Source organism: Myxine glutinosa, chromosome 1 (genome assembly GCF_964187855.1).
Source record: "Myxine glutinosa chromosome 1, kmMyxGlut1.1, whole genome shotgun sequence".
NCBI classification, from domain to species: Eukaryota; Metazoa; Chordata; class Myxini; order Myxiniformes; family Myxinidae; genus Myxine; species Myxine glutinosa.
Genome location: NC_136261.1, coordinates 48403270 through 48429258, shown reverse-complemented (window position 1 = coordinate 48429258; position 25989 = coordinate 48403270). Strand labels below are relative to the sequence as shown.

General features: G+C 52.0%; 1 protein-coding gene across 3 annotated transcripts in view; it reads left to right on the top strand.

The window, feature by feature from the left end:
• The first annotated feature begins 12440 nt into the window (after positions 1-12440).
• The window catches only part of AUH (AU RNA binding methylglutaconyl-CoA hydratase), a 75591-nt gene continuing 62042 nt past the window's right edge, over positions 12441-25989 (top strand). Inside the window, exon 1 of one of the 3 annotated variants that reach the window (XM_068110867.2) lies at positions 12441-12862. In XM_068110867.2, coding sequence (XP_067966968.1) covers positions 12703-12862 — 160 coding nt within the window. In that variant the 5' untranslated portion in view covers positions 12441-12702. The remainder of the gene's footprint in view (positions 12863-25989) is intronic. The other 2 variants (XM_078771410.1, XM_068110875.2) reach the window with 2 other exon arrangements.

Genomic DNA, 25989 nt, shown 5'->3' with positions numbered 1-25989 from the left:
ATATATATATATATATATATATATATATATATATATATATATATATATATCCCCTTGTGAAGCGGAGTTGCGTAGAGGGGTATGTTGAATAAGGGGTGGTTTTACTGCACTTTACAATGCACTGAGCTTGTGCACATTTTATTTTGATTGTGCAGTGAGTGGGATGGACCCTTATCTAGTACTTAAGCTAATGCTATTTGGCTTGGAACTTAAACTCAGCAGTGGGACCACCTGCGGGACGATGTTAGGGTCAGTGCAGTACACTCTCCCTGCATGTTAACACATTAATATCACAGTGAGAAACACAAGCCAACAACTCAATGACACTCATCAGATCATTGGGAGGATACTGTTCCACATGCGATGCTAAAACTCAGTTAAACCCCCTCTCCCCACCCCCAGTCCCCCACCCACCCACACTTCCTTCCTTTTGGAAATTTTGAATATGCATCTGAGTTGCCAATATTTTTTAGCATTCAAAATGCAGCCTTAGTGCTTATCATTTATGAGTGTGCAATGTAATAAACATGCTCATTGTTCTTAATTATTACGCGTGATGGTCCATGGGGAGGATTCATTTGCAGTGTACGTGCCTGCTGCTTTACATCATTTCTGGAAGCATGGCTGTGACACTGATCCAGCGCCTCCTGTCGGTTGGAGCAGGAATTTCATTTGTTCAGGATTTCCGGAGATAACTCACCTCCTCGCCGCAAAAGACGTCCACCGTCCACCGAAAAGACAAAAGACGGGATTTTTAACGTCCACCAACCAATCCCAGCAGATGGGACACCCGGTTGAACGTCCATCCAATGGACGTCGCACGCACACACTTCACTGATGACTCGCCCTGCTTGCAAAACACCAGAATGGGCAGTTTTCACTGGGCCAACAAACGAACCAAGGAGCAAATTGGGACATGACACCAATACCATTATCATGTTTCAAAACTCCAGACTGCTAATACATCAAAATTACCATAGGTGGTAGATTGTGGTAATTAGAGTCAATTTTTACCTTGCTAGAAAGGTAGGTGCAAGTATTAGACATACCTCATTTGTTGTGTGTACAGAAAGATTTCTCCAAAAGCCCAAACTGAATATTTATATATATATATATATAATTATCAGTGTAAGTCATCACAAGGCTTATATGGCTGATATAAGACTTCTTAAGATTTTGGAGCTAAGTGGAATTACCATATCCAATTACCAATTGTCAGAGAAAACCCAGCTGGCTCATTAATGACCTGCAGGATGGGAGGGATTCTGTCTTTCCCATCTGTTCTGGTCTACGACATTAGACTTCAGTACACACACTGTGGTTATAGCAACAATGAACCTTGATGCAGGAGGAGGCCATTTGGCTCATCATAACATGGTTTTGGAATGGAGAATGGAGATGATCTTAGATGGTGGTGAACAGCTGTCCTGAAGACCTGGAGGAAAGAATGACATTGAAGGGAATCGAGAAGTTGATCAGGTGGATGGCGGACCGTGTGCATACTGCAGAAACCTGGGGGGAAGGATAGGGAGGGGGGGGGGGAGGTGGGGGAACAATGCATAGAAAGAGCAGGAATACATTTGAATGTCAGGAATACCTGCACAACATGTACAAATGAAAATTCACTGGTTGTAAAAGTATTCAGCCCCCTAGGTCAGTACTTGGTGGAAGTTCCTTTTGCAGCAATGACTGCTATGAGTCTTTCTTGGGATTGTCGATGGACTGCAATCTTTAAGTCTCACCATAAATGTTTAATTGGGTTCAAGTCAGGGCTTTGACTGGGCCACTCCAGAACATCTATTTTCTTCTTATTCAGCCACCCCAGTGCGTCTTTAGCTTTGTGTTCGGATCATTGTCCTGCTGAAATGTAAATCTCCTACCCAGTTTCAGATTCATGGCTGACTCGAGCAGGTTTTCATCAAGGATTCTCCTGTACTTTGCACCATCCATTGTCCCTTTTATCCTGACAAGCTTGCCAGTCCCTGCTGATGAATATCAGCCCCATAACATGATGCTGCCACCCTCCATGATTGACAGTAGGGACGTGTAAAGTATCTCGACAAACTACCATCAATTGTCGTACACGTTTATTCACTCTGCCGATACAGGCCCGATTCACCTCAGCGCCATCCGAGCTCTGGCGTAGGGATACAATGCGGTCGCAGTGTAGGGATACAATGCGGTCACGGTGTAGGGATACAACGGTGAATATTTGCACTTCATACATGACATCCTCCCCTTTAAGTCCAAAATTACCAAGAGCAATACGTGCTAGATTTCAAGAATTGACATTTCAAAAGCAACATTTCCAAAACATGTGAAAATATGTGTGCAAACGGTTATGAGAATAATGAAAATACTTGAAAATAGAACATGTGTCACCGTGAAAATAGAACATGTGTCACCGTGAAAAAAAAACTTCTTCAAAGATTCAACCAGTCGGGTGCTTTTCTCTCACGCATTGAGCGTCGCGGTGTACCAGTGGATACAGAGTCCGAGGTGATTCCTTTGGTCTCCACGAAGGGTGTAGCGTTCGCAGAGGTTTTCGGGGCATCCGAGCCGGTTGGAGCGGCCACGACGATCTCCGGCAGTGGTGGGTCGACGAATCACACAGGACAGTGGACCTGGCTTCTCGATGATGTCCCCCGGTAGCCACGTCGCACCTGCACCAAAATTTCGGGCAAACACTGGATCTCCAATGTTGATACATCGACTGTTGGACGTCTTATCGTGCACCAACTTTTGATTAAGCTGGCTCTGATAAACATTTGATGATATGTCTGGTTTGAGATTGTCAAGTGTCGATCTCAAGTGTCGTTTCATCAATAACTCAGACGGAGCTGCACCGGTTGTTGATTGTGGCGTGATGCGGTATTTGAACAGGAGACGAGAAAGCTTTGTTTCCAGGGTTCCCTCCTGAAGTTTCTGCAATCCGGATTTGATGATTCCCACGGATCGTTCGGCCAAGCCATTTGAAGCCTGGTGATGTGGGCTGACAAACTTATGTTTGATGCCGTTCCGACGTGTGAACTCGGCAAACTCGGAACTGGAAAAACACGAACCGTTATCACTCACGATCATCCTGGGCAGACCATGAGTGGCGAAACAGCGTCTGAGTCTTTCGATGACAATGGCTGACGTAGTACCATGCGTCACATCGGCATCGATCCATTTTGTGTGCGCGTCCGTAATTATTAGAATCATGCTGCCGTTAATAGGCCCCGCATAATCGAGATGTAGGCGATGCCACGGTTCGCTGGGCCATTCCCAGGGATGCAGTGGCGCTTTCGCAGGTGTATTCCGGGTGCTCTGGCAGGGGTAACAATGTCGAACATGATGATGTTCGATATCAGCATCAAGATTCGGCCACCACACATAGTTTCTGGCGAGTGACTTCATCTTCACAATCCCGGGGTGACAGTCATGGATTTCATCCATGACCCTGGAACGCAGATTTTTCAGGATCACGACATGACATCCCCAGAGTAGGCAACCATTTTCCACGCTGAGTTCGTTTTTACGTGCTTTAAAAGTCGCAAAATCTGGGTCACCCTCAGGTAGCAAATGCCATCCAAGCTGTACAGCCTGGACAGTTCTGGACAGAACGGGGTCTCGTCGAGTATGAGTGCGGATCTGGCCGGAATCGACAGCACAATCTTCCAGATGATCCATCAGTGCAATAATGGATCCTGGTGTAGGCGAATCATCAACGGATTCTGGAAGGGGTAACCGACTCATGGCATCTGCATTTGTGATAGACGAACCGGGCTTATAACATATGGTGTAGTCATAAGCAGCGAGAAACAGGGACCAGCGGATGATCCTGGGCGGTAGTGTGTCAGATGTCGCCTTAGTTGGACCAAACAGACTGATCAGCGGCTTGTGATCGGTGCGAATCGTGAAATGATGTCCAAGAAGGTACTGGCGAAATTTGCTGACGCCGAAAACGATTCCCAATCCTTCCTTGTCAAGTTGGGAATAGTTCTTCTCTGCCGGGGACAACGTTCTGGATGCAAATGCAACCGGTCTTTCCGTACCATCAGGCATCACGTGTGATAATACATTCCCCACTCCATACCGACAGGCATCGCATGTCAGCACAAGATCCTTCTCTGGATCAAAATGAACGAGAACATTGGACGATTTGAGCAGATCCTTAGAGGTCTGGAATGCTGATTGTTCAGTGGATCCCCAGCTCCAGGAGACTCCTTTCCTCAAAAGCCGATAAAGGGGGCCCAAAACGTCGGTCACATTCGGGATGTAACGACCATAGAACTGAAGCAAACCAAGGTATGACTTCAATTCGGTCACGTCTCATGGAGCAGGAGCATCCTTGATAGCTTGGACTTTCTCATCTGTCGGGTGTAGACCCTCGGCATCAATCGTATGACCCAGGTACGTGACTGATGGCACCATAAATTTGCACTTGTCTCGATGCAAATGTAGGCCGGAGTCCGAAATCTTCTTCAGAACTCTCTCCAGGTTTTGTAGATGTTCCGCGTCCGTACGATCAGTAACCAGAATATCATCCTGGTAACAAAGGACGTTGCGTTCGGCGGCAAACAAACTGTGCATGACACGCTGATAAATTCCAGGTGCAGATTTCACTCCAAAACTAAGTCGGTGGTACCTGTACAACCCACTATGCGTGTTGATGGTAAGATACTGTTTCGAATTCTCGTCCAAGCAGAGCTGTAGATCGGCGGATTTGAGATCGAGTTTCGTAAAAGTCTTGCCTCCCGTGAGACGAACATAAAGGTCTTCGATCCTTGGGATTGGATATTTATCCAATGAAGAACTCTTGTTCACGGTCATTTTATAATCTCCACATATGCAGATGGACTGGTCCGATTTTATGACCGGAACGATGGGCGCCGCCCATTCGGCATACTGGATTTGCTCGATGATCCCCAGATTTTCAAGATGATCCAGTTCCTTGTCAATCCGCTCCCGCAGGGCGAAAGGGACTGGGCGAGCTCTGCAAAATATAGGATTGGCATCCCGGTCAACCCTGAGATTAGCCGTATGTCCTTACAAGGTTCCAAGCTCATCCTTGAAGACATCTGGGTTCGTATCCAGCACATTTTTGAGTGTGCATGCTGCGGTAGGAGAAACGTTGGCTGCCCGGAGTTGATGAATGCTTTTCGAATTCAGTTGAATTATGCTCAACCAGTTCCTGCCGAGTAAGGAAGGGCCCTTTCCAGGAATGACGATCAGGGGTAGGTGAAACTCACGGTTATCGTAGCCCACCGTGACGTCACATGTACCGCAGGGAACAATCTTCTCACTTGTATAGGTGGAGAGTCCATAGGTAGTAGGTTTCAGATGGGGTCGGTCAGCATCACTCCACAGGTTTGTGAAAACAGCATGGCTGATGAGCGAGACGGCCGCACCAGTGTCGACCTCCATTTGCAATGGTCGATTGTTGACAACAGTGGAAAGAAGAGGGTCCCGCTTATGGTGAGAATCAATATGAAGCAGGTCATACGATTCTGAGTTGTCGGAAACAGAGCTCACCTGGTCAAGCTCAGGTTCCTCCGAACCGATAAACTGATGAATCTTCTTGTCAGCAGCTTTCTCTTTTCCCGATTTGCGAGTGATGCAAGCTGGAGCAATATGGCCAGTTTTCGAACAGAAATGGCAGGTGGCATCTTTGAACCGACACGTCTCCAGAGGGTGCTTTCTGTTGCACCGAAAGCATTTGTTGTGGGTTTGAGACTGCACTGGCTTCTGACGAGGAGCCTTGTTCCAACGTTTTGGCTGAACATGATCCAACCGATTCACAGCAGGGCTGGTACCAGACGAGCGAGTGGCACCGATGTTTGTAGCATTGCGTTCAGCACTTTCCATAGAAATGGCGGTGTCTCTGGCAATTTGGAACGTCAGTCTTCTCTCAGCAAGCAGGCGTCTACGAGTGCGGTCATCGGACATGCCAACCACCGGCAAATCACGGAGCATGTCATCGATCGTGTCCCCAAACTCACACAGATGTGACAGTTTTTTGAGGTGTGCAATGAAGTCTGCTATCGACTGACCTTGCTGCTGTCTGCACATGTAAAAATTAAACCGACACAGGATGACTGAAGGAGATGGATTGCAATGTTCCTTCAAAGCGGCCTTGAGCTCTGCATACGTGAGCTCCTGGATTGTCCGAGGCCGAATCAGGCTTTTAACGAGTGTGAACGTCTCACCTCCGCAAACGGACAGGAAGACGGCCTTCATCCGGACTTCGGTCTTCATCCACCTGCCCATATAGGCAAGCTTTGTGAAGGGAACAGGATGTTGTTGATTGATGAACCCTGACTCTCATCTCGGATATAGAGCCTTGCAGAACTTTCAGTCATTGTTGAATTTACAGTGACATCCCAAACTAGTTTCCTGCTTATCCGGCTGCTGAGTTTGGATGGGCGACCTGATCTGGGTAGAGTTTGGGTGGTATGATACGTCTTCCACTTCTTAATGACCGTAATCACCGTAATCAAAGGGATAATGAGTGACTGAAATCTTCTTATAACCCTCTCCTGAATGGTGCTTCTCCACCACTTAATGTATGACTTACTTGGAAAGCTCATTGGTCTTCATGTTTGCCTTGTTGGTTGATCAAGTGAGTTGCACCTTAAAACTCCTTGGATAAATGGGGGAGATTAATTTTTAAGTTAAACCACTGATTACTTGCAGATGAAACCTATTACACTTATTTTGTAACATTTCAAACAAATAATTTGCTCCTGAAGTAATTTTGGGATAATTAGGCAAAGAGTTTGAATGCTTATGTAACAAAGAATCATCTGATTTTCTCTGTTGATCTCACTTATTCACGTTTTATCTGCATTTTTTAGCTTTTCACTTTGGAGTAGTTTGTGAAGACTCTATATATTAAATTTGATTTGAAACTATCATGGAATATCAGCCCGGTATTGGCTTAGCGGTCAGGGTGCTGGCCTGGGATCTTATGGTCCTGGGTTCGAATCCCAGTCGATCGCTGAATTAACACCAGGGGGGTTGACTCAGCCTGTCATCCTTCCGAGGTCGGCACATTTGAGTACCAGCTTGCTGGGATGAATGATCCCGGTGTGTACCCCGGTTTAGAATAGGTGCACCGTATCCCTGTGCATCGTAAAAGGTGACTAAAGGATGGCGTCAGGAAAGGCATCCGGCCATAAAAACATTGCCTCAACCAGGGAACCATGATTGTCATGGGGCCCACAAGGCTAACCCCTGCTCTTGCAGGGGAAAATGGGCTTAAAACGATCATTCATTCATGGAATAAGCTCAGTTTTCATCATCAAAATGTGAAAACTTTGGAGGGGGTGAATAGTTTCGCAGGCCACCGCAATGGTCGTCTTGTTCTTTTATATGCAGCGCAAGACTGCGGAGTAGCATCATTGGCTGAAGGCACGGCTGTGCCACAGTCGCAGTGCCCTCTGATCGTTTGGGCAGGAATTTCTAACTTGTTCACGGCGCCTGTGATTGCTCGCCTACTCTTTGAGAATGACACCATGGGATCAATTTAACGTCCACCAACAAATGCCGGCAGACGCTATGCACGTTCAACGTCCATCTGAAGAACGGCACACACATTCAATCACCATGCATGTGAAACACCGGGATGCCAGTTTATAGATGGGTCGGGATTCGAACCCGGGCTAGACAGCTCAGAGGCGAGCATGCATACCTTGAGTGATGGTGTTGTCACTTGTTGTCACTTGTGTACTCCCGATGAATCCAGTTTTCGGCAATGTACGCCTGGAGGTCACACGCTGCAGATTGAGAAGACCAATGAAAAGGAATCCAATGTCTTCCATTCACAGTCTAGTATGGAGGTGGGGGTACGGGGTAGTATAGCATGAAAAGTGATTTGTATGGGTCAATGATTTATGGTATTTGTTGAAGGGTGCCTCAATTATTTTGGGTACATCTGTTTTAAAGCCATCGACCATTCCACGGCAGGTATTTGATACTCATATTAGATTCAATTTTGATATCGAAATCACTATTTTTAATTTTTTAATTATTTTTTTGTATACAAGATCGAGGCTCGTGTAAGAGCTAACATCAATCACAAAAAACAACAACAACAAACGGACACACAAAACATACAATAAAGGGAGCGGGAGACAATATGGGAGGAGAGAGAGAAGGGAGCACACAAGTACAACAGCAGAGAACAGGGACAACGGAAGATCTGTGGGAGGGAGAGGGCTTGGGGGGGGAGGCATGGGAAGGTGGAGGGTGGGGGTGGCGGGGAGGGGGTGGGGGGGGGAGAGGTAAAAAAAACACATGGACCCTGCTAGAACTTCCAGGAAAGAAACATCTATCTGGATGGAGATGAAACATTCCTCGTTTCCTGGATTTTCTAAAGGCCAGATCGTAATCACAACAAACACCATTGAGGGCATCTGGATTGTCAGCTGGCAGAAACTTATCAACCCACCAATCTGATGAAATTTCAGGAGTGATTGGGGTAGGCTCGGACCAGGACCAGACGTGAAATAATTTTATTATTGTAAAATAAAGCCATTTTTGTAATAATATTTTCAAACATTATTTATGACAAATATATTGGAGACCATCCATTTATTACATACACACCTGGTACGACGCTCACGTTGAGAAAATAAAAATCGAAAAGAGGAATAGAAAGAAGGAGAGGACAAGACAAGAGAGAAAGAACGTCGGTTTAGGGGATTGTGGGAGATTAAACGTTTCATCCTGGACACCTGATGCACCACAATTGGATCGACACTATTACTATATATTAGTATTAGTATTACCTACTACAAACTATATATCGTTTCGTCAGTGGCACTGAATACCATTTTATTTTTTTATTTTTTTTGTATACTGAATCGAGGCTCGTGAAAGAGCTGACAACCGTGAAGGAAAGACAGCACAGGGGGACCGCGAGGGAAAGACAGCACAGGGGGACCGCGAGCGAAAGACAGCACAGGGGGACCGCGAGGGAAAGACAGCACAGGGGGACCGCGAGGGAAAGACAGCACAGAGGGACCGCGAGGGAAAGACAGCACAGAGGGACCGCGAGGGAAAGACAGCACAGGGGGACCGCGAGGGAAAGACAGCACAGGGGGACCGCGAGGGAAAGACAGCAGAGGGGGACCGCGAGGGAAAGACAGCACAGGGGGACCGCGAGGGAAAGACAGCACAGGGGGACCGCGAGGGAAAGACAGCACAGGGGGACCGCGAGGGAAAGACAGCACAGGGGGACCGCGAGGGAAAGACAGCACAGGGGGACCGCGAGGGAAAGACAGCACAGGGGGACCGCGAGGGAAAGACAGCACAGGGGGACCGCGAGGGAAAGACAGCACAGGGGGACCGCGAGGGAAAGACAGCACAGGGGGACCGCGAGGGAAAGACAGCACAGGGGGACCGCGAGGGAAAGACAGCACAGGGGGACCGCGAGGGAAAGACAGCACAGGGGGACCGCGAGGGAAAGACAGCACAGGGGGACCGCGAGGGAAAGACAGCACAGGGGGACCGCGAGGGAAAGACAGCACAGGGGGACCGCGAGGGAAAGACAGCACAGGGGGACCGCGAGGGAAAGACAGCACAGGGGGACCGTGAGGGAAAGACAACACAGGGGGACCGCGAGGGAAAGACAGCACAGGGGGACCGCGAGGGAAAGACAGCACAGGGGGACCGCGAGGGAAAGACAGCACAGGGGGGCCGCGAGGGAAAGACAGCACAGGGGGACCGCGAGGGAAAGACAGTACAGGGGGACCGCGAGGGAAAGACAGCACAGGGGGACCGCGAGGGAAAGACAGCACAGGGGGACCGCGAGGGAAAGACAGCACAGGGGGACCGCGAGGGAAAGACAGCACAGGGGGCCCGCGAGGGAAAGACAGCACAGGGGGACCGCGAGGGAAAGACAGCACAGGGGGACCGCGAGGGAAAGACAGCACAGGGGGACCGCGAGGGAAAGACAGCACAGGGGGACCGCGAGGGAAAGACAGCACAGGGGGACCGCGAGGGAAAGACAGCACAGGGGACTGCGAGGGAAAGACAGCACAGGGGGACCGCGAGGGAAAGACAGCACAGGGGACCACGAGGGAAAGACAGCACAGGGGGACCGCGAGGGAAAGACAGCACAAGGGGACCGGGAGGGAAAGACAGCACAGGGGGACCGCGAGGGAAAGACAGCACAAGGGGACCGTGAGGGAAAGACAGCACAAGGGGACCGCGAGGGAAAGACAGCATAGGGGGACCGCAAGGGAAAGACAGCACAGGGGGACCGCGAGGGAAAGACAGCACGGGGGGACCGCGAGGGAAAGACAGCACAGGGGGACCGTGAGGGAAAGACAGCACAGGGGGACCGCGAGGGAAAGACAGCACAGGGGGACCGTGAGGGAAAGACAGCACAAGGGGACCGCGAGGGAAAGACAGCACAGGGGGACCGCGAGGGAAAGACAGCACGGGGGGACCGCGAGGGAAAGACAGCACGGGGGGACCGCGAGGGAAAGACAGCACCGGGGGACCGCGAGGGAAAGACAGCACAGGGGGACCGCGAGGGAAAGACAGCACGGGGGACCGCGAGGGAAAGACAGCACAGGGGGACCGCGAGGGAAAGACAGCACAGGGGGACCGTGAGGGAAAGACAGCACAGGGGGACCGCGAGGGAAAGACAGCACAGGGGGACCGCGAGGGAAAGACAGCACAGGGGGACCGCGAGGGAAAGACAGCACAGGGGGACCATGAGGGAAAGACAGCACAGGGGGACCGCGAGGGAAAGGCAGCACAGGGGGACCGCGAGGGAAAGGCAGCACAGGGGGACCGCGAGGGAAAGGCAGCACAGGGGGACCGCGAGGGAAAGGCAGCACAGGGGGACCGCGAGGGAAAGACAGCACAGGGGGACCGCGAGGGAAAGACAGCACAGGGGGACCGTGAGGGAAAGACAGCACAGGGGGACCGCGAGGGAAAGACAGCACAGGGGGACCGCGAGGGAAAGACAGCACAGGGGGACCGCGAGGGAAAGACAGCACAGGGGGACCGTGAGGGAAAGACAGCACAGGGGGACCGCGAGGGAAAGGCAGCACAGGGGGACCGCGAGGGAAAGGCAGCACAGGGGGACCGCGAGGGAAAGGCAGCACAGGGGGACCGTGAGGGAAAGACAGCACAGGGGGACCGTGAGGGAAAGACAGCACAGGGGGACCACGAGGGAAAGACAGCACAGGGGGACCGCGAGGGAAAGACAGCACAGGGGGACCGCGAGGGAAAGACAGCACAGGGGTACCGCGAGGGAAAGACAGCACAGGGGACCGCGAGGGAAAGACAGCACAGGGGGACCGCGAGGGAAAGACAGCACAGGGGACCGCGAGGGAAAGACAGCACAGGGGGACCGCGAGGGAAAGACAGCACAGGGGGACCGCGAGGGAAAGACAGCACAGGGGGACCGCGAGGGAAAGGCAGCACAGGGGGACCGCGAGGGAAAGACAGCACAGGGGGACCGCGAGGGAAAGGCGGCACAGGGGGACCGCGAGGGAAAGGCGGCACAGGGGGACCGCAAGGGAAAGGCGGCACAGGGGGACCGCGAGGGAAAGGCGGCACAGGGGGACCGCGAGGGAAAGGCAGCACAGGGGGACCGCGAGGGAAAGACAGCACAGGGGGACCGCGAGGGAAAGGCAGCACAGGGGGACCGCGAGGGAAAGACAGCACAGGGGGACCGCGAGGGAAAGACAGCACAGGGGACCATGAGGGAAAGACAGCACAGGGGGACCGCGAGGGAAAGACAGCACAGGGGGACCGCGAGGGAAAGACAGCACAAGGGGACCGGGAGGGAAAGACAGCACAGGGGGACCGCGAGGGAAGGACAGCACAAGGGGACCGTGAGGGAAAGACAGCAGAAGGGGACCGCGAGGGAAAGACAGCACAGGGGGACCGCGAGGGAAAGACAGCACAGGGGGACCGCGAGGGAAGAACATTAATAATATTCGAGAAACAAAACTTGCTTTCCCCTTCAAAAGATGTATATCAACCTTTTGAATAGCTCGGTTGATGCATCTCCTTCAAAAGATGTATATCAACCTTTTGAATAGCTCGGTTGATGCTTCCCTTTCAAAAGATGTATATCAACCTTTTGAATAGCTCGGTTGATGCTTTCCCCTTCAAATGCTGTATTAAACTGAATTTTGTTTGATTCTTCGACACATTTAAGTGCATGAGAGCAAAGAAAACACGAGAAATAAATGAATATTCAATTTATATTTGGATGTATATTGGTCTTTTAAATAGTGCAGTTGATGCATCTCCTTCAAAAGATGTATATCAACCTTTTGAATAGCTCGGTTGACACTATGTTCTTTTCCTCTTCTCACGTGTTGGGATTAAATGTCGTCAAAGGAAAGTTAAATTTGTAAATAATACTTAAATATTAATGAGATTACAAAATATAATATTGTTTTAACAAAGTTCATGCAGATATTTGCGCCAAATGACAGTGATAGCCTCCAACATGGCGTGACCGGAAACGAAATGCAGTATTTACAAACCATCATAACCGACTAATCGAGAGCATTTGTGAGGTAAAAGATAAATTTATAATACAACATCGATAATAGTTTCGGGTAAAATTTCACGCCAATAACAACAACAACAACAACCACGAAGTTATCTGGCGTGCTTTGATCGGTTCGGTTCACGTTGTTGTGTGAATAGTGTAGTTGGTTTGGGGTGCTGATCGCCAACACTATGTTCAAGTTGGTTCGGGTGGCGGGTGCAGCCCGCGTCGCGTTTGCAGAGTCGACCAGGCGTGCGGCGGCCGCGGTTCCGTGCCGCTGGTGCAGCGAGAATCCGGCCGTTGACCCGGGAACCGAGTTTGCTGTGCGGCGTCTGGACGGTGATGATCAGGGTGAGTGCACCCGGCTCGGGTCGTTGCCTTTCGCACACCCGGCTCGGGTCGTTGCCTTTCGCACACCCGGCTCGGGTCGTTGCCTTTCGCACACCCGGCTCGGGTCGTTGCCTTTCGCACACCCGGCTTGCCATCTGATCCACAATGACCTTGAATAGTTGAATGTGAACAGGCGATGTCCTGTGGTTGCGTTGGGGTTGTACATGCGGGACTAAAGAAAGTAAATATTTTGCTAAATTGTTGTTTGGTTTCCTATGGAGAGCTTGACCTGATATGACCTTTCCGTCCGACCGTCCGAAAGCAATAACACGTAATAAGCACGTCTGCACGTGATTTAAAATGGCGCTTGTTATATTGTTACACACAGATACACACTTATTTGTGGGATGGGGAACACTTGCTTCCGGATGAAGGAGGAATTCTTGGATCCGAACATCCGGGTACTTTCACCGGAAGCGACCGGTCTATAATCCACTGGGTGAAAACATCTGCGTAGTAACACATAGCAACGAATGCGTTCAGTGTTAGGAAGTGTCGCGTGCCGTGCCGTGCCGTAGCTTTCTTTCCTGTGTTGTCCAATACAAACCACTAAAAATGCCGAAAAGTTGCTGTGCTGTTGGTTGCCACAATCATAATATTGTAGCGGCTGCCGCTGGGGTTACACAATCGCCTTGCACCTATCAAGGACGCGGAGCGATCACCAGGCCGGGCTCGTCCAGGACGCCCGGGCAGGCCCGCGCTCGACTTGCCAGGCCTCGGTCGGGACGCCCGGGCAGGCTCGCCCTCAACTTGCCAGGCCGCAGCCGGGACGCGGGGCCACGCCCCCTGGCGCCAGGCCTGGGCAAACCCCCTGGCGGAATAGATATATATTGCTGACCGTAAAACGTTTTTCCCAGAGTGCCTGAGTGTTTGATTCGAATAAAGCAGCTCAGATGAATTCAAGCTTTTTGTCGCGTCCATTCTTTCGATCGACGTGGGAGCCACAGCTCCTTCATTGGTGACCTACCGACATGGACACGGCAGTGACGCTTAAACTGCCTACCTTCTGGGAGGCTCACGCGGCTGTTTGGTTCGCTCAGGCGGACTCTCAGTTCGCCCTGCGAGGCATCACCGCGGACGACACCCGCTTCCACCATGTTGTGGCGGCGCTTGGTTCCGCCACCGCGGCCCGCGCCTTGAGCCTCCTCGAGCACCCGCCGGCTGCTGACAAATACGGCGCGATTAAGAAGCTTCTCCTCGATGCTTTCGCCCTCCCAGCGGCGGAACGCGCACGGCGCCTGCTCGATTTGCCTGAGCTCGGCGACACGCGCCCTTCCGAGCGAATGGACTACATGCTTTCGCTGCTCGGCGAGCACTCTCCGGCATTCCTGTTCCGGGAGCTGTTCCTCCGTCTGCTGCCTAACCCGGTACGCCTCGCCCTGGCAAGCACGACGATCACAGATCCCCGGGCCCTTGCCAGAGAAGCCGACAAAATCTCCGCCGCGGGACAGCGCATCGCAGCGGCGACATGGGACCCGCCGCCGCCTGATGCACCATCCATGGCGCCCGAGCACCCGGCGCGTTCGACGGCCGAACTGCCGACGCAATTGGCGGCCGCTATACCGAGCCGACCACGTCCAGCACGACGTCCGAAGCCTCCACCCGACCAAGCGTGGTGTTCCTATCATGCCAGGTTCGGACAGAAGGCCCGGACATGCCGACCCCCGTGCACCTTCGGCGGGTCGGGAAACGGCCAGGCCGGCGTTCATTACCTGCCATGAGCGCCGGCCACAGTCACACGGGCAACTTACTGTTCATCACGGACAAAGCGTCCGGACGGCGCTTCCTGTGCGACACCGGCGCCCAACTGAGCGTCATGCCCGCCTCTGACCAGGACAGGCAATCCGCGGTTTGCGGCCCCTCCTTGGTTGCGGCCAACGGATCGACTATCCGCACCTTCGGCCCGCGCAACGTCACCCTCTGCTTCGGCGGCCAACGCTTTGCTTGGACGTTTGTAACCGCCAACGTGCCCATGGCTCTGCTAGGCGCCGACTTCCTCTGCGCACACGGACTGCTGGTGGACGTCCAACGGCGTCGTTTAATCAACGCTGAAACCTTCAGCTCCCTGGTATGCACATTAAGCAGCTCCGCGCCGACCGAGCTGGCATGCGCCGTCCCGGCGGCGAACGAGTTTGCTCGCCTGCTCGCGGAGTTCCCGGCCCTCACGCGGCCGACGTTTTCGGCCGTCGCAGTACGGCATGGGATCGAGCACCACATACCAACCACGGGCCCGCCGGTCTACGCCAGGGCCCGCCGCCTCGACCCAGCCAAGCTTGCCGTTGCGAAGGCCGAATTCGACGCGTTGGAGCACCTCGGCATCGTGCGGCGCTCCGATAGCGCGTGGGCCTCGCCACTGCACATCGTGCCAAAGCCGGGGGGTGGATGGCGCCCGTGTGGCGACTACCGCCGTCTTAATGACGCTACAACACCCGACAGGTACCCGATCCCGCATATCCAAGACTTCTCCGCCCGTCTGGCGGGACGGGTCATTTTTTCGAAAATTGATCTCATACGGGGATATCACCAGGTACCTGTCAGGGCGGCCGACGTCCCTAAAACGGCAGTCATCACGCCGTTCGGCTTATTCGAGTTCTTGCGGATGCCGTTTGGTCTCAAGAACGCGGCTCAGGCGTTCCAGCGCTTGATGGACGGCGTGCTGCGTGACCTGCCGTTCCTTTTCGTTTACCTGGACGACATCCTCGTCGCCAGCACGTCCCGGGCCGAGCACCTCCTCCACCTCCGAACACTGTTCGGGCGCCTCAGCGAGCACGGCCTCATCGTCAACCCGGCCAAATGCCACTTCGGCACGACGGCCGTTGATTTTTTGGGCCACCACATCACCAAGAACGGGGCTGTGCCGCTGCCAACCAAGGTCGAGGCCATCACCACTTTCCCGCGTCCCCGCACCATAAAGGCCCTGCAGGAATTCCTGGGAATGGTGAATTTTTATCACCGCTTCGTGCCCCGCGCTGCTCAACTCATGCGGCCCCTCTACGAAGCCCTCCGGGGCAAGCCGGCCAAGCACGACATCGCCTGGTCCGCAGCAATGGATGCGGCCTTCCAAAGCTCAAAGCGGGCCCTCGCCGACGCAACACTGCTCGCTCACCCGGTGCTCAACGCTCCCATCGCCCTCACCACGGATGCCTCCGACTACGCGGTGGGCGCCGTACATGAGCAATGGGTGAACGGGGTTTGGCAGCCACTCGCTTTTTTCAGCCGGCAGCTCCGGCCGAACGAGCTCAAATACAGCACGTTTGACCGGGAGCTCCTCGGTCTACACCTGGCCGTCCGCCATTTCCGCCACCTCCTGGAGGGCCGACCTTTCACGGCGTTCGTCGACCACAAGCCGTTGGTTTACGCCATGGCCAAGGTCACGGAGCCATGGTCGGCCCGCCAACAGCGCCACCTCTCCGCCGTGTCGGAGTTTACCACGGACATCCGGCACGTCGCCGGCAAAAACAACGCCGTGGCCGATTGTCTTTCCCGGGCCAGCGCGAACGCGGTCCACCTGGGCGTGGATTTTGCACTTATGGCGGCGGACCAAACCACCGACACCACGGTGCAAGCCCTCCGGGCGGCGGACACGGGCCTCCGCCTGGCCGACATCCCCTGCGCGGACACTGTCCTGCTCTGCGACGTCTCCCAAGGCCGGCCTCGCCCCATCGTGCCCGTCACCTGGCAACGCCGCATCTTCGCCTCCCTCCACGGCCTTTCCCACCCGGGCCGGAAAGCTTCCCAGAAGCTGGTGTCGGCGCGTTTCGTCTGGCACGGCCTTCGTCGGGACGTCCGCGATTGGACCAGCGCCTGCACCGCCTGCCAACGGGCCAAGGTCCACCGACACACCCAGGCCCCGCTGGCACCTTTCACCGTGCCCGAACGACGTTTCGACCACGTCAACGTGGATCTGGTGGGCCCCCTTCCCCCATCACGAGGGTTCACACACCTGCTCACCATGGTGGACAGGACCACCAGGTGGCCGGAGGCCGTTCCCCTCGTCTCCACCACCACCGCCGACGTGGCGCAGGCCTTCATCGCCACCTGGGTCGCCCGCTTCGGCGCACCGGCGGACATCTCGTCAGACCGCGGACCACAGTTCACCTCCGAGCTGTGGGGCGCGGTCGCCCGCAACCTGGGGGTCAAGCTCCACCGTACTACGGCCTACCACCCCCAAGCAAACGGGTTGTGCGAGCGATTCCACCGCTCCATGAAGGCCGCGCTCATGGCCGGCCTTCAAGACGGCGGTTGGGCCGACCGGCTGCCGTGGGTCCTTTTGGGCCTTCGCACGGCCCCCAAGGAGGACCTCCAGGCATCCACCGCCGAGCTGGTCTATGGCCAGGTGCTACGCGTCCCGGGCGAATTCGTGCCCGATGCTACCAGCCCCTGGTCCGCAGCTCGCCAGCGCTCGGACCTCCAGGAGGCCGCCCGACGGTTTGCCCCCGTGCCGACATCCCACCACGGTGACCCCCAGTCCTACGTCCCCCCAGCACTCCGCACCGCGGAGTATGTTTTTGTGCGTCACGACGCACATCGGCGGCCACTCCAGCCGCCGTACGACGGGCCCTTCCGGGTGCTGCGACGGGACGACAAGTCGTTCGTCATCGACATCGGCGGCAGGTCGGACCGGATTGCAGTGGACCGCCTCAAGCCGGCGCACGTGGACGTCGACCACCCACCACGGGTGGCCCTCCCGCCGCGGCGAGGCCGCCCCCCGTCCACGGTGCCCCCCACTCGACCGCCCACCACCTCACCGGACCCCCTCCCACGACCCGCCAGGGGTCGCTTCGGCCGGGTCATCAGGACCCCCCTCAAGTTGACCCTGCCGGTGCAAGTCGATTCTGGGGGGACGTGTGTAGCGGCTGCCGCTGGGGTTACACAATCGCCTTGCACCTATCAAGGACGCGGAGCGATCACCAGGCCGGGCTCGTCCAGGACGCCCGGGCAGGCCCGCGCTCGACTTGCCAGGCCTCGGTCGGGACGCCCGGGCAGGCTCGCCCTCAACTTGCCAGGCCGCAGCCGGGACGCGGGGCCACGCCCCCTGGCGCCAGGCCTGGGCAAACCCCCTGGCGGAATAGATATATATTGCTGACCGTAAAACGTTTTTCCCAGAGTGCCTGAGTGTTTGATTCGAATAAAGCAGCTCAGATGAATTCAAGCTTTTTGTCGCGTCCATTCTTTCGATCGACGTGGGAGCCACAGCTCCTTCAATATGATGGTGGGGAAATCACTCATTTTGCATATTTCCCGATCGTGTGAAATGCCGCGAAAGATGGGGGAAATGGGTTAACGCCGTCAGGGGGAGGGGGGGGGGGGGGGGGGGGGAGGAAATGGGTTAACGCCGTCGGTAGGAAAAATCCAGACACCAACAAGCGGTGGGAGCCTTCATCAAAATACACCTACGTTTGTTCTGAACATTTCATTTCAGGTATGAATCCATGAGAGTCTGATCATTATTTGCCATGTTCACAGATTCAATAAAATATGAAATTCCGCCAGAAATATCCGAAATGACGTCAGAAACTCAAGTGCATATTAATGACACGTGGTGGGACTGACCCTCTACCTCCCCTCTACCTCTCAACACTGACGGACAAACTACCACAACTACTGTCTCGGATCCCCAGCTACCTCTCAACACAGACAGACAAACTACCCCAACTACTGTCTCAGATTCCCATCTACCTCTCAACACAGACGAACAAACTACCCCAACTACTGTCTCAGATTCCCCTCTACCTCTCAACACAGACGGACAAACTACCCCAACTACTGTCTCAGATTCCCCTCTACCTCTCAACACAGACGAACAAACTACCCCAACTACTGTCTCAGATTCCCAGCTACCTCTCAACACAGACGGACAAACTACCCCAACTACTGTCTCGGATTCCCATCTACCTCTCAACACAGACGGACAAACTACCCCAACCCAGACCCACGGCACGGAGTTTCTCCTCGTTCCGCTCACGAGCGACAGTATCCAATTCGTCTGCATCATTATACGCCATAATATGTGGTATCAAACTTTGTTGGTCCCAGAATGTTACACTCTTGATTAAAATATACAATGTCTTAGCAACAAGCGATCAAAACACGAAACAGAAGCTAAAAACCGAGGTGAACCAACTGCAGCGCTGACGCAATCAATACAGCGGAGAGTTTTGTTTTCACCCACACCGAGCGTCACTGGGTCGTATCCAGGGCCAATGCCAGGAAGTGATGTCACATCGGATCCGAGAATAAAACGAATCTTGTGTAAAATTCATTCGATTCTCATTCACCATTTTATTACCTCTGTGACCGAATGTGGGCGGAGCTATTGGGCCCAGTGCCATAAAGCATCCTTCAGGAAAAATTTGAGGATTTCCATAACTTTTCCCTTAAGGACATCCTTAAGTTGAGGATGGTTGCATATATGAATATCCTTCAAAAAAATTTCCTGTAGTTTTTTTTCCCTTCCCTAAGTTTTTCCTTAAATCCTTCCTTAAGTTTTACCTCCAAATCCTTCCTTGAGTTTTTCCCTAAATCCTTCCTTAAAAATTTCCTTAAATCCTTCCTTAAGTTTTTCCATAAATCCTAAGGTTTTTCCCTAAATCCTTCCTTAAAGGAGATGCTCCCACCCACTACCCTACCACCCTCTACCCCCACCCTCACCCTGTACCCTCCCACCCAACCCCCCTCCACCCCCCCCCCCCCCCACACCATGCCCCCACCTTACCCCTCCCACCATCCTTAAACACTAACCTTTGATTTTCCAAATGCGGATCTTCACTGTAATCAGTCACAAAGAGGATGATTATCGAAGTGCAACGTCAGAGACTGATACACAAAAACTTTCATAATTTTCACTCTTTAATGACATCCATAATATTTGGGGCAGGGGTGACTTAAGGAATATTCGTATGTCCAACCATCCTCAACTGAAGGATGTCCTTAAGGGGAAAGTGAAGGAAATACTTAAGAAGTAAATACTCAAAACTTTTCTTAAGGATGGTTTATGCAACCGGGCCATTGATCTGGAGGGCTCGCTTATCAGCACACTGGTCGTTGGTGGATATTAAAGATTCCACGGTGTCCTTTGCAAAGAGAAGATAAGTTATCAAATGCACCTGCCCTGACTGACTGTTGGGAAGGCAACAGCAAACCACCCAGCATAAACGAACCACCATGCATCCCAAAAACATCCAGTGTTTGTACCGGAGCAATCCAGCGTGTCTATATGAGCCACCCGGCGTGCATACCTGAGCCACCTGAGCCACCTGCCCGTGCGTACCAGAGCCACCTGGCGTGTGTGTGTGTGTGTGTGTGAGAGAGCTCCATTACGAGTCTTAGACCATGTGATTAAAAAAAGAAAAGTTATTTTGTTTTTTATTCATTGCAATCCCAAAACTTGTATACAACATGCTCTCACACTTAAGAAGTTGTTTTCTCATTTGTGGTTTTGTGGTTTTAAACTTTCCAAGAAGATATCTCAACACAGTGACAGAGAGCCATCCTGAAAGCCCCATCAATTGGATTCAGTACCAGCTATCATTCCCATCGGTTCGGAACTTGAGAAAGTTCCAAAGAGCAGATGTCTGATAATCATTCGTAAAGAACAACACCATTTGCCGTTTTTGTAAAATAAATAACTAAATAATAATCTTACTATAATTCACTAAATGTCCGTCCGTCCGTTCGAAGGTACCGCAAAAACGGCTCAACCGATCGCAACGATATTTTGGGTGGGTATTCCTGGGACCCCTGGGAGTAAAATAGGCTATATTTTTTTCAAAGTTTTCCAGTTTTTCCAAACACGATGGAATAATATATACCGATATGAACAGTGATATATGGCTTTTGTTGAAATTCTACAAATACTGTTTATTCTACGTACCAGGAGAGAGTAGATTGACTCCTGACGAACTCTTCCTATATAAACGTGCGGCTCCGAAGTAACATGGCAGCGTGTGCAAAGCGACTGAGAAACAGGTGTTGCGGCTACTTCCGTGTTGCAGATTCGGCGCGCACTCTTCACACATAAACATGCGACTGAGAAAGACGTGTTGCGGCCGCTTCCGTTTTCCAGAACTCAATCTTTTTTCAAAATGGGCGCCATGTACTGTTTAGCTTTTGATGATTTGCGTGTGATATGAATCGTTTAAAATAAAAAAAGCCTTCAATTTTGATATTTTGCCTTTTAATTTGGGCCTCCCAACTGAAGCCCCACCCATAGGGCAGGGTACCGTTGCTAGTAAACAAAACAAGATAAACAAGAAAGAGCAATCAGAGATTGCGGACCCTTGCCAGGACGTGTTTTAGTGTTTTTTTTAAAGGCTTTTGTGTTAAAACAATTATGGCGGCCGAACCACGTGACCGATTGTCTTCTTTTTTTTTTTTTCTCCACCAATTTATCCTGAGATGACGATCAATAAATTTCATCTTGATTGGATGAAGTTTTGTACTTGTCAAATGATGATGTCATAATGGAGGCACTCAAAACTTGTATACAACATGCTCTCACACTTGAAAAGTTGTTTTCTCATTTGTGGTTTTGTGTTTGTAAACTTTACAAGAAGATATCTCAACACAGTGACAAGAAGATATCCTGTAAGCCCCATCAATTGGATTCAGTACCAGCTATCATTCCCATGGGTTCGGATTCATTGCCATCACATTCCCACCGGTTCACATCAACATTACCCATATGTTATTCCCCATGGAGAGTAGTTTACAATGAGCCATGACTAGAAAGCATTTGAAAATGTAAAGCCCGTCCGCATCTGCTTTGTAATCAGACGTCTTCTTCTTCTTCCATATGCTAAACATGAGAAAAACAGCTAAAAAAAGACAAAATTAAAATGAACAATTTTTTTTGCAACCTTGACCTTTGGCCGTTTGATTGAAAAAAATTTTTAAAAGTTTTTGATTGGTGAATCGATTCAGTAACCTAATATGCAAATTCTTAAAATTTCAGGTCAATTGGATGAAAATTGACGATTTTATGTGATGCTGACCTAATGACCTATGACCTTTGAAAAAACCTTTTCCATATGACCTTTTCCTATGACCTTTTCCATATTCTCATAATAAAGCTTTGTTAAAAATTTGATGACAAAAGCTCAAATGGTAAAACGGTCACAACTCTGACATACACACAGACACGTGCAGATAGAGACGCACCGACAAACACGCACAGACAGACATGCACAGAGAAGTGATTGCAAAACCCTGTTTCCCACTGCGGGCAGAGGGGCTAATTATAACTTTCACTACATAATTACCCTCGCCAGAGGAGAGGGTATTGCATTTGAGTCCGTTTGTTTGTCTGTCTGTCTGTCTGTCTGTTTGTCCGCACAAAATAAATATGATTTTCTCTGCAACCCTTGGTCCGATTGACAGGAAATTTTCACCATAGGTGCAACTCCATGTGTATAATTTTTTAATGATAATTATGACGTCATAGGTCCGGTATGATTCCGCTTCCGGTCCGGTATGAAGAGGACGCAGGCGTCACATGCTCGCCGCTTCTTCAACCGGGCCACTGTCAGTTGCTTTCTTTTTTGGTGGTCGTGCGGATTGGCCATTGAGTCTGCCCTCTGCATAGCCCCGGCTCTGCTCCCTGCTTCGCCTGCCCCGCTCCTTCGCCTGCTCGCTGTTTCCTCGGGCACGCTCTCGTGGGTTGTGACCATCGCAGCGGTTTGGTGGCGGTTTCCCGCCGTGATCTAGATTTGTAGCGGCGGCGGTCGATTGCCGCTGCATTTGCCGCTTTGCCGTGATCAACCTTGGCCTCGTGATCGTCTCTTTGCTCCTGCCTGCCCTCTGCTTGGTCCTGGCTCTGCTCCTGGCTTCACCTACCTGGCTCCTTCGTTTCCTCGGGCCCGCTCTCGTGGGTTGGGACCATTGTTTCACCTCCTCAACCTTGGCCTCGTCTCGTCTCTCCGCTACTGCCTGGCATGGCTCTGCGGTACTCCGCCGCAAGGCTCCTTCTGCTCAATACCCGCTCCACCCCATCATGCATCTCTGCCATCAAATCAAATGGACTCCTCCGACGACCCAGGTACATTCACCGTGGCTCCGGTCGTAAGTTTGTTTATTTGCAATCGGGTCACTCCATCCCCGTCCTCTGGTCGGCTCAGCGCCCTCTCAATCTTCGTCCCAGCGCACCTGGTCACAGCAACGCACACGGTCGCACCTCCTGCCTACGAACCCTGGCTAAATCACCTGAATTCATCCCTGCTGTTCAAAACAACATCAAGCTCACCCTGTTCAACACCCGGTCCCTCAACAACAAATGCCTCATCCTGAACGAATACATCCTGGATAACAAACTGGACTTTCTCTGTCTCACCGAAACCTGGCAACAACCTCTGGACTACTACACACTCAACCTCACCACACCCAATGGATATTCCTACGTCAATAAACCACGCTCGGAGGGCCGAGGTGGTGGAATTGCCGTTATCCACCGTCAAGACATCAAGACCAACCTCATCTCCATCTCATCTGCTCCATCATTTGAACACCTGGCTTTTAAACTCTCTGGTCGCACGCAGTCAGTCATGGCTGTCGTCTACCGCCCTCCCAAACCACACCCATCATTCCTGTCTGACTTCTCCTACTTTCTGACCCAGCTATGTTCCCTCTCCCCCTCAATCCTCCTCCTTGGTGATTTCAATATCCACATGGACTCAACTGACTCCACAATAACCACTGACTTCACTGATTTACTCACCTGCTTTAACCTCACTCAACATGTCGACTTTCCTACCCATATCCATGGTCACATTTTGGACCTTGTCTGCTCCACTGGATTAAATTTGCACCATCTCTCTGGCTCCGACCTCACCCTCTCTGACCACTTAGCCATCACTCTGACCATCAACATCCCCGCCCCAACACCAAGGCATTATCGCACTATCAACTCCCGTAAGCTAAACGCTCTTTCACCTACCTCATTCTCATCCACCCTCTCTGAAAAAATGTCCACTTCTCCCTTCATTGACCTCCACACCCCTTCCGACCTCACTGACTACTACAACCACACTCTCTCCTGCCTTGACGAACTTGCGCCTATAAAAACCAAAACAGTTGCTTTCACCCATTCTGCTCCCTGGTTTACCCCTGAACTCCGCCTGATGAAAACTCGTGCTCGCCAACTTGAAAGACTCCGCAATAAAACAGGTCTTACAGTTCACTCCCAAGCCTACAAGGACCACCTACAACACTACAAAGATGCCCTCTCCCGCGCCCGCTCCGCCTACTACTCTCAAATTATCCACTCTGGCTCCGGAAACCCAAAAGCACTCTTCTCGACAATAAACAAACTCCTCCGCCCCCTGAACACCACCACCCAGTCATTCACAGTAGACAACTGCATCTCCTTCCTCTCTTTCTTCCAACGCAAAATTGACAACATCTACAACAGCTTGACCACCGCCGCACCCGCTCCCCCTCCAACCACCTGCCCCCCCTTGTCCTGCCATCCCCTGTCTCGGTTCTCCCCAATCTCCCCTACTGACCTCTCTGAACTCCTCATAGGAATGAAAACTGCCACCTGCACTCTTGACCCCATCCCCTCCAGCTTTGTCAAGGCCTCCCTCCCTGCTCTCTCTCCACTTATCATTGCAACAATAAACTCCTCCCTATCTACAGGCATCGTCCCACCTTCCCTCAAAATTGCTGCTGTTACCCCCATTCTAAAAAAACCTGGTCTAAACCCTGACACCCTAAAGAACTTCAGACCCATCTCCAACCTACCCTTTCTGTCAAAGGTTTTGGAACGCGCTGTAGCCACTCAACTCAAACATCATCTCTCTGCCAATAACCTGTATGAAACATTCCAATCCGGATTCCGCTCCAACTACAGTACTGAAACTGCTCTCCTCAAAATCACCAACGACCTTCTCCTCTCCTCTGACGCTGGCAACCTCAACATTCTCGTCCTCCTCGACCTCAGCGCTGCCTTTGACACCATCGATCACACCATCCTCCTCACCCGACTTGAATCCACCTTTAACGTTACCGGCACTGCCCTCTCTTGGATTAAATCATACCTCTCTGACAGACGCCAGTTCATCTCCATCAATAACTGCAAATCCCCCACTGCTCCCCTCCCCCAAGGTGTCCCCCAAGGTTCAGTTATTGGCCCCCTCCTCTTCATCCTTTACCTGTCCCCCCTCGGTCACTTAATCCGCCGTCATGGTCTCCAATTCCACTGCTTCGCCGATGACATCCAGCTTTTCATCTCCACCAAGTCCGTCTCCACCGACACCCACTCTATCCTGACAAACTGCATCACTGAAATAAAATCCTGGCTTCAAATCAACTTCCTCAAGCTTAACTGTGATAAATCTGAAATAATCATCATTGGCCCAAAAACGCTCACAAAATCAACCCATAACTTTGCCCTCAACATCGACGGTATCCCAGTATCTACCTCCCCTCACATCCGGAATCTTGGCGTCATCTTTGACCAAACCCTTTCCTTCGACAAATACACTAAACAGATCACAAAGTCAGCCTTCTTTCACCTGAAAAACATTGCCCGTCTCCGCTCATCCCTCCTCCACGGCTGCAGAAACCCTCATCCACGCCTTCATCACCTCCCGTCTGGACTACTGCAATAGCCTCCTCTATGGTTCACCCTCAAAAATCACCAATAAACTCCAATACATTCAGAACTCCGCTGCCCGTCTACTCACCCATTCCCGGACCCGTGACCACATCACCCCCGTCCTTTACAAGCTTCACTGGCTCCCCATCCCCCAGAGAATCCAGTACAAAATCCTCCTCTTGACATACAAAGCCCTCCATAACCTGGCACCATCCTACCTGGCTGACCTCCTCTCCAGACACACTCCCACCCGCAACCTCCGCTCTGCTGGTACCAACCTCCTGACCCCCTCCATCCGGACCAAATTCAGATCCTGGGGGGACAGGGCCTTCTCCATCGCTGCTCCCACCCTCTGGAACTCACTACCTCACACCATCAGAGACTCCTCCTCACTCACCACATTCAAAACATCACTAAAGACCCACCTGTTCAACACTGCATTCAACATTCAACCCACAGCATTTAACCCCTGACTATCTCTTCTCCTTCTCCCTCC